Genomic DNA, 9,972 nt, shown 5'->3' on the forward strand with positions numbered 1-9,972 from the left:
TAACTATGGAGGGAGAAGAAATGAACAGCTCCTTCGGAAAGCTGTGCAATCGCTCAGAAGGTGTGGCAGGAGCTGTGCCAGAGGCTCGAAACCGCAAGGGTGGCCAGCACAGGACAGGGGTACCCACGTGGGGCTGGCACAGGATGGGGGCAGGGGGGGTATCCCCACACAGGACCGGCGGGGCCGGGGGGGGGGGGGGGTGTTCCCCCCCGGGGGCCCCGGGGGACCCGGGGGGGGGGGGGCCCCCCCCGGGGCGGGGGGGGGGGGGGGGGGGGGGGGTTGTGTTCCCACGTGGGGCCAGCGGAGCACCGGGAGGGGGGTGTTCCCACACGGGCCGGGCTGTCTGGGAGGGCCTCGGTCGCTGGCAGCGAGCTGGAGGCGCCCCATGCAAGGGGCCAGCCCCGAGGACAAGCATGTCAACGACCTGCCGAGTGCTGGCCAGTTGGTGCCCCCCCCCCCCACCCCCAGATGGGCTTCTCGCTCTGAGGAGCCAGGTGGGGCCAAGGACCCTGCACAGTCGGCCTTCCCAGGGCACAGAGAGGAAACCAAACGACCTTCCCTCCTAGCTGAGCCCGCTGGGACTCCCCGCCCAGGAAAGTCTGCTTCCGGCCACGCTCCACACACGTGACCTGTTCCCGACCCAGGATGGCCACGCCGACACCCCACTGCGTGCATAGTGACACAGCCCTCCTGGGAAGAAGACACCACTTATCGGAGCAACGGGGACATCGCGCTGCCCCCCAGCACCCCACCTTCCTCCAGTTCGACGACGGCCCTGTACTCTCGGGCCTGCCCCTCACCGGCCCCTCAGAGCCCCTCAGGATGGCCCGGGGGAAGGGCTCCGTTTTGCGAGCTCACACAAAGTGAGATGGAGACATCGTGATATACAAGGCTGCACACCTTCCAGAAGCTTCTAACCATTTTTATGGCCTCGGAATAAGGTTTCCAGGTTTCAAAAAACAAAAACAATTATGAAAACGCTTACTTGCTTCTTGAATGAATTCTACTTCTTTGTTAAGATTTTGATTACGAAGAATTTAACCAATACGGCTTGGAAATGACAAAATACAGTCAAGTATTTTCACTGAACACACAACAAATGAGAGGAAGACCTCCTCGTTGAGAACTCCGTGTCCAACTAAGTCTCTTTAGTGAGACCAAGTATGTATTTTATTTTAAATGATAAATAGGCTTGTGTTCCTACTTAGAACACCTGCTTTATAATCAGATTCATATTTAAGAGGAACTTAGGGACTAAATCCAGGTTTTCTGGTGTAGATATTTGCTGCATACTCTGATAGAGCATTATGTCCCAGATGTTATCATTAGGATTGCTTTCGAAGCATTTAGCATTTTGCCTCTTTATTGCTTTCCTGAAATTATAAGTTTATTTACATTCACACTGCTGATGAAGAAACACAACTTTTAATTGTGAGCAGCTGTAATATTAACGTGTGCAGTCACACAAGTGTGGCGAACGCGGTGTAGCGCACTGCCCGAGCGCCGAGAGCCACCCGGGGTCCCGTCTGCACGCCGCTGAGCTACTGGTTCCTCTAGTTAATCTTTTCCCGAGGAGGCTTTCAAACACCACGGCTTGTTAATGTTAATAACAGCTATCCAAAACAGCATTCCCGGAGCTCGACGGAGATCCGCCACGATGCCGTGCTCGACAACACGCAGCGCCTTCGTGAGGCACGTGATCGTGTTGCTAGCACGTATTTAAACCCAAAGATGTTTTATTCCTCAAGAGGGCAACTATGAAACAAATTAAGGGGTGCACCGATCGCACGCAGCCATGAGAAAAGAGAAAAGTAAGTTACTCTGTCGTAACGTCTTAATGGAGGTCAAAGCAACTTTTAAAATATTAATAAACTGTCCTTTTTAAAGTAAGAAAAGTGTTCTCCAGAACAGCCTTGGTATCGCACCCTGCAAAGTGCAGCCTGGCCGGTTCTGTTTTGTTCTGTTCTCTGCAAACGCCCGACAACAATGCAGGGAAGAGGCTCTAATTCACATAATGGCACATATCACCTGTCTGTCTGTCAGTGAGACGTCGGAGAGCATCTTTTTATTAGAAACGCGAATCAATATGCCCGAGGGACTACAATAACTGCTTGAAGCAATCTGTATTATCGCCTCATCCTGGATGCTTTTGCTCTGAGCAACTTATTATTATGAATGGCATGAAAATGGCAACCTGTCACAATTGATTTTTCTTAACCTCCTGGAAGAATTTTTCTGTCTTAAATGTAATCAAGTATCATCTTATTAAATATGTCTCAAGCTAGGTTTTATAGAACAGTCCATTATTCAAGTTGCATTCCTTGTAATTTAAACTTTCACCAAATATTATTAAAGTACTTAGTAATCAAAACTTTTGATTTGTTCAAAGTTTTAAGATAAAAATTTCAAACTAAGGGGCGCCTGGGTGGCTCAGTCGGTCGAGCATCTGACTTCGGCTCAGGTCGTGATCTCACGGTTCATGAGTTCGAGCCCCACCTCAGGATCGGTGCTGACAGCTTGGAAACCTGGAGCCTGCTTCCGATTCTGTGTCTCCCTCTCTCTCTGCCCCTCCCCCAATCACACTCTGTCTCTGTCTCAAAAATAAGTAAACATAAAAAAAAAAATTTCAGACTGAGTAGACCCCACCTCCCTGCTCTGCACCTGCCGTCAGTGAGTGCGGGAGAGGAAGCGTGCTAACCCTGAAAAGGAGCCAGGAGAACTTCTCTTTACCTCAGATGTTTCCTCCATCTGACAATCTGGTAGGATTTATTGTCAATCCCCATGTCTGGATAAAACGTGCTACGTTTTCTTAAAAAGTATTCTGGTAAACCCTCGTAATATTCATAAAGCTGTATGTTCTGATGACATAAAATTATCAACTTAGATTTCAAGCATCACTTTAAAAGGATTCATTAAAGTGGGCCACTTGTCAGCAAGTGGGTTTGGTTGTAGCTTAACTTGCCTACAAATTCTCTTTCCTGTCACGACCACTAAGGAAAAGGCGGCCTGTGTCACGGCCCCCAGACGAGGCTGCATCTCCCTGCTTCGGACTCAGGAGATCTAGGAGATCCCCGGGGCGGCCTCAGTGCAGGCACAGGTGACGCCCAAGTCTCCAACCCTGCGCCGCTCAGCTGGGCCACGAAAGAAGGCTGTGTGGACACAGAGGGGTCACAGAGTAAGACAGGTGGCTGAGGCAGCAGCTAGAGAAACTGCCTGAATTTCTGTCTCTCAAAACGCGTCCTTGGGACAGAGTGGTAACCTCTGGGACCCCAGGAGAAGTGCAGGGAGGGCTCCCCTTCCTTTTCTGCTTGAGCTTTTCAAGAAGCAGCTAGAGAGGAAACAATAGACACAACGAAGACAAAAACAAGTGGCCCACTTGAGGCTTGGAACGGGAGACGGGTAGAAGGACAAGGTTAACAACAGGTTTTAGGAAGCAGCTCGTCACGGTGGTTACACAGCCGGCGTCCCTACACGTGGCTCCAGGAGCACAGATGCCGGTGAACAGGCACGTCTGACCTCCGTGGGGAAGTCACACTCACGTCCCCGGAGCCAGCGGGACACTGCGGGATGCGGGGCAGGGCCACGGGCCGTGGGGACGAAGGGTTGTGACGCCGCGGATCACGGCCTGCGGCACGCTGGCCGCCCGTCCGCCTCGTTGGGAGGCTGCTGTCAGCCCTGTACCTCCCCGGCCCTCCCGCCCACGACCCGGCACTTCAGAGCGGCCACCGGGGCTCCTGACCGTAGGCCTGAGAAGGCCACACCCTCCTTACTGGTTCCGTCACTAAGCTGACTCCCAGCAGGGGGCTCCTTACCGTCGCTCTGGAGTTGACGAGCCTTCACCTTCAGGTGCGGGTCCTCCGGGGCTTCCCGTCGCGTCCCGCGTCCCGCGTCCCGCTCTCCACCGTCTCCGCTGTGGCGACCGCTGGCTTTGGCCTTCCTTCCGCCAGCACGGCGTTCACGCGGGGCTTTCCACCCGGGAAGCTGGAAGCAGCTCCACAAGCGAGCACGCGCCTGTCTCCGCTCGCTCGTGAGGGCGGCGGGCAAGCGCATCCCCGAGCGAGAGGGGAACCGCGCCCCTCCGAACCCAGGAAGCCGAGAGAACCTTCTCTCCACACTGGTCACTGCCCCTGACAACCGTCGGCCCACACGCTGCATTTTCTCCTGCGTCAACCGAGCGCCGCTCTCCTTCCACGGAAGGCACCGGTAGCTCCGCGTTTTCTCACCGCAGAGAAACGCAACGGATGACATCCTGGCCCCGTGCCCCGGCCCGAGCGTCTGGCCCCACGGGAACGCGGGGCGCACGACGACGTCCACGTCCGCAGGACTCTCCCGGCAGGGCACGGGCTAGTCCCTTTCCGTGGCTCTCGGCCGCCCCCCGCCGCTTCGGCCCTGCCCTCCTGGCACCCCTCCTCCGTCAGCCCTTCCCCGCCCGCACCGCGCGGGGTCTCAGGAGGCTCGTCTGGTCTGCCCTGTACGCACGAGGCCCGGACACTCTCATCCGCAGCCACGCCGGGGCAGCCAGCGGTACCAGGCCATCGAGACGCCCCGCTTCTCCCCGAGAAGACGGCCCGTACCCTCCCGGGGCCACCCTCCCCGGAGGAAGCCGCGGGAGTCAGCAGGCAACCCGCCGTGGCCGGGGCCTCCACCCCGGTGCCACGGAGGCCCGTGTCCAGGAGGCTCCCCGAGGGGCCGGGAGGACCGCCGGCTGTCGCGTCGGTGGCGCGCCCTGAGGAGAAAGGTCTCGGTCGCGGGAGGCCGCCGTGGCTTCAGGGCGGTCTGAGTGGCGGCACGACGCAGAGACGGGGCTCACAAGACGCACTTCCAGCTGCGGCGACTCTGCCGTCACGAGCGGCGCGGTCAAATTCCGCCGACCACCGCGTGGGTCGGCGCCCCGCACGCTCGCCGCGCCCAGGGTGGCCCCGGGACTGAGGACGACGAGCAGTGTGCCTCCCTAGAGAGGGACACTCGGGTACACGATCCGACTTGCCTCTGAAGGGCTTCCTTGTTTCCAGTAGCCGTCTCAGAAGTCCAGGCACACGGGGACCTTGTGCACACAGGGTCTAGGAGCGAACGGCACTTTCTGTCCTCCTTTCTTCGGGCATCTGGGTGTCACCACTCAGCATGGGTCCTCCAGCACGGGCCAGCGCTTCCCCTGGAGAAACTACAGCTCTCCTCTTTGCCCACTGCAGCACGCGTATAACGCTGCCTAAAGTTTTCTCTCCTAAACCTGGCACTTAACGCTTCGAAAGACTTAGTAACATACGCAAACGTGGAGATCTTCTTCTTCTTATTCCTTCATTTACGGAAGTGTTTTCACAGCACGTGGCAGCTCTGTGACCCTCAGCGCCCTCACGGAGAAGCGAGCCCCACGCTGACAGGCGCAGCCTTCCGCACGGCGATGTCCCTGCTCTGAAACCAGATGACACCGTTCCCTCTGAGGGCTGTGCGGACTCACGACGTCACGTCCACAGCGCCTGCCGCGTGTCGGCTCTGCACCTCGGCCTCGGCTACCACGGTTACGCTGATTTCCACCGGAAGGGGAGCCCTGAAGGATGACTTAAGCACCAGAAAGGTGCCAGCCGATGACAGCACGTTTGCTCCACACGTGGGGCTGACAAGTGGCAGGGCAGCGTTTTGAGACCCATTCTGCAAAACGCCAAAGCCACCCTTTGTTTTATAGATACTTTGCATTAACACCAAGGAAACTTAGAAGGCTATTTTTTTTAAGAAGGAGGGAGTGGGGAGGAGGAAGAGGAGGAAGAGGAGCAAGAGGAGGAAGAGGAGGGAGGAGGAGGTGGAGGGGGGGAGGAGGAGGAGGGACGGGAGCAGCGGCAGAAGGCTGTGCACACGGGTACTCAGGGGTCCCCGGGCTGCCTGGCGTGGCGGTGTCGGGGAGAGCGCCCCACGGCTGCTTGCACAGTGAGCATCTCGGGACTGACGACGAGGGCTGGGCTGAAGAAGCATGGCACTCGTTCACCCCGCACAGTTCACTTGACAGGAAGACAGTAATGTCGGGGGACGTTTACTTAGCAAGACACAGAATCAAGCCACTTGCCCAGGGCCACAGCGCTGGTTGGTGGCAGCACCGACTCTGACCAGTAAACCCTGGGCCAGCTCCTCACCGCAGGCAGCAACGGGAAAGGTCGCCTGACCACCCCCGCGCCAACACCCACGGAAAAGAGCACGTGAGCCAGAACCACAGGCGCGTGGACAGCGAGCTGCGCACGGGGACGGTGGGAGGGGACAGAATGTAAGCCGCGCCAAAGAATAAGGTGCCCGGAGACAGGAGTCACGTCAAATGACAGGACAACTTCTAAGATTTTAAAACTTAATATTTAAAATTGAATTTACCCTCAATATTCATCCTAAAAGTAAAGCGATTAAGGAAAAAAACACACCCTACGACCCACACATGCATTATTAGAACATTCTAGTTTTGCTTACTGAAGAAAAAGAGTGACCGTACTTCCCAGAAAACACAAGCATGTATGCATGTGATTCTGTCGATAATTTAATAATTTATTCTCAAATAAATTTAACTCTACTGAGGAATTAAGGACTCTGATTTCTTCAAATTAGTGCAAAGCTGTAATATAATCGACAAGGATAATTCTCCCGGTTATCACAATCAGAATTTATACTAAAATGCTAGTAGTACGACATTTCTCTTTCGCTTTAGTCAATGTGTCACACACAGAGCCATCTGGGAGTCCTGACAAACACAGTGTTCGTCAAGCTCACCAGGACGACTCGTGTGACCCTGGTGGAGTCCAGGGCACTCCAGACCTGAAGCCGTCAGTGCCGCTCTGCTGCACGGCAGACGGGGAGACATTCAGAGGGTCGCGGATGCCTTCCTAATGTTGGAAGGGTTAACTATTTTACTTTATTAATTTACATTTATTTCTTTATTTTGAGAGGGAGAATCCCAAGCAGGCTCCACGCTGTCAGCACAGAGCCCTACACAGGGCTCGAGCCCACAAACTGTGAGATCGTGACCTGAGCCGAAATCAAGAGTCTGATGCTCAACTGACTGAGCCCCACCCAGGTGCTCCAGAAGGGTTAACTATTTTTTTAAAACAGTATTCAGCTAAAAAAAGAAAAGAAGAAACACATCTTATCCTTTAAAATATCTCCTCAAAGAATTATTTCACTTCTGTTGCTTTGTAATAAAAATTCCTACGAAAGTTAACTTTTTCTAATACTCACAAAGCAAGGTATGAATCCACGAAGAGTGGTTTCTTTTTGTTCTACTTAGACACACCTCCAATTATATTTCAAATAAAAATGAGTAAAATGCACAGTTAGCATGAACTTCTCATAAAGTAGGCATCAGCACATACAACATGTATTATCCAAACAACAGCTAACAATTCAAACTTTTTGTTACAATCTAACTTACACACACATGCTGACTACATAAATAATAATTTTAGGAATATAACAAATACAATCAATTTAGAAATATAATCAAGCAGTCTTTAAAACTAAAATCTGATTTTCAATATGCTTCTTATGCGATGAAAGTAACTTAAATAAAACAAGTTTAACCATGCCATACTATCAAATTAAATACTATAACATGTTAATATAGATTCTTTTATTTTAAAAATGAACCATCGAGACAAAAAATTAAAACAAATTATAAAATAAATTGAAGAGACCCACAATTAACCATCAAATTACAGGCAAATTATATGTCCAATAGAGAAAACTTAAGAGACATAAACGACTCTGATTAAGCAAGAAAAGACACTGTCGGAAGCTGTTCAGTTTGAGCATGCTGTGACACAAATACAGAGAGTTCACATCTGAAATCACCACCATCTCTGGAAGTCTGTTTTTACGGTATATATTAAGCTCAAGCAAACAAGCTCTTCAGAAGCGCAGCACTTTCTTACTGAAAGGGAAAATCAAGTCATTAAAGCAGCCGCTCCTTAATCTAGCCTACCTTATTTTTTGGATTGGATGTGTTCATTACACTTCGAGTCTCTTTTCCCGTATAAATGACAACACCTATTACAGTACCTGCAAAAACACGAGAGCGGTCCTTACCGAGAGGCCTCAGAGTGAGCACAGAGAACACTTTCTAATCAACGGTCTTGATGGAAAATATTATTCACTACTTAATTTTATATAAGCTTATCCAACAGCATATTTGACTGGGCTAGTTCAGGAAAGTCTAGTCGTAACTTCAAAATAAACTCCATTCAACATACAACTCAAACGATTCCTCAAGCAACGCCTACGCACATTAGAAAATGCACGACTATGCTTTTTCCCATCAAGGGAAAGGGTGGCCCCTCATCCGTTCCCATCTACCGGTGCTGGAGGTACGTGAGGAGAGGCTGCGTCCCGGGACCCGCGCCCCTGGATGGCACCGGCTGAGCCACCTTCCCCGCACGAGGGGCTCGGGCAGGACCGCGAGTCAGAGCCTCTGCTGACGCTCCAGCACAGATACAATTAAAGCAGTGAGAGACAATTACACACAAATTATTTGATTTTGAACGCGGATATCGTTCGTCTTTTTTATTCATGTCCCCCGGAGGTGTGGTTTCCTAAGCGCACGCGATCATTTTGTGGCCTGTCAAGCGTGAGGCAGAAGAATGAAGAAACACCCCTGGAACAGCCCCCGAAAGGCTCAGAGGCACTCGCCTCCGCAACATCAAACGAAAGCCCTTTCAAGTCTGTTTCTAAACTGCAGCCGGGCATCATTTACATTCCCGGTTTTCTGGTTTTCGTACGTTCTGGCGGTGAGAAGCGATTAAGGTGAGGGGACAGTCACGTCTGCAGCTGCCGAGCAGGACTCACGGAGACGACGGTGATACAAAAACTCTGTGACGTCACGCTACTGTAACGTGTGAAATGTCGCGGGTCATTAGGACCCACGGAGGGCACGTGATCTTAGTGAGCCCCTGGGTGCACGCGAACAGAAAGCTGCAAGTTACTCGCGCGACCCTGCGACCGGTCTCCTCCGCAGAGCGCTCAGGGAGGCGGGAGATGGCACAGGACCTCAGCGGTCGTATCTGCAGAGGTTACACATTTTTATTTGAAAATAAGCATCCCCCCGCCCCCGCTCCCGCTTTTAACTGTGTGCCATCCGGAAAGCTGTGAGGCTTGAATTTACCGTGTCCCGAAAACAGAGTGACCCCCGTGCAGCATGAAGGCTGGCCCAAACTGCACACAGGCTACCTTCCTGCGATATTACCCAGACACGCTTCGGACAGCAGCCCTGTACGCAGCGCGTGGGGGACACAGCACATACACAGTGCGACCGGACCCGAAGGGACTTTCAAAACCAACACATCAGACGTTCTTTAGTCAGTGAACCAAAGGCTCAATCTAACCGGATCAGGATTTTCTCCCTTTTTTGCCCATCAAGTTTAACTTAACCAAAATATGAAAGTGTCTAATGTCACAGGGCACCTGGGTGGCTCAGTCGGTTAAGCGTCCGACTTCAGCTCAAGTCATGCTCTCACATTTGGTGGGTTCAAGTCCCGGGTCGGGCTCTGTGCTGACAGATCAGAGCCTGGAACCTGCTTCGGATTGTTTGTCTCCCTTTCTCTCTACCCCTTCCCTGCTCGTGCTCTGTCTCTGTCTCTCTCAAAAATAAATAAACATTAAAAAAAAAAATTTTTTTAAGAAAAAATAAAAAAATGAAAGTATCTACTGTTAAATAAGCTAATGTTAAAAAAGCAAAACAAAAAAACAACAAAACAAACTACAAAATTATTTTTAATATTAGCAGAACAAACAAGTCTCAGGACAAAAAAATTAATCAGGCTACAAAACCTGTCCTAAAATCCAGACAAATTATTAGCAATGTTCACTCTAGGCTGGCATCACAATTAAAAGCATCAAAATAGGAGAAATAGTGAAAGCTAACAAGAAACAATTCACTCAGATTTACACAGATACCATACAGAATCGGACACACACAGCTCTCGTACAAAATCAGACACACACAGCTATCGC

The 9,972-nt window shown here is 51.7% G+C and overlaps 1 protein-coding gene across 6 annotated transcripts in view; it reads right to left on the reverse strand.

Annotated features, from left to right (window-relative positions):
- Positions 1-9,972, reverse strand: part of ATP9B (ATPase phospholipid transporting 9B (putative)) — a 250,819-nt gene that overhangs the window by 111,410 nt on the left and 129,437 nt on the right. For all 6 annotated transcript variants that reach the window (XM_049620339.1, XM_049620338.1, XM_049620340.1 and 3 more), the window contains one exon: positions 7,949-8,025. In XM_049620339.1, coding sequence (XP_049476296.1) covers positions 7,949-8,025 — 77 coding nt within the window. The remainder of the gene's footprint in view (positions 1-7,948; positions 8,026-9,972) is intronic.

The sequence above is a fragment of the Panthera uncia genome, assembly GCF_023721935.1.
Source record: "Panthera uncia isolate 11264 chromosome D3 unlocalized genomic scaffold, Puncia_PCG_1.0 HiC_scaffold_8, whole genome shotgun sequence".
NCBI classification, from domain to species: domain Eukaryota; kingdom Metazoa; phylum Chordata; class Mammalia; order Carnivora; family Felidae; genus Panthera; species Panthera uncia.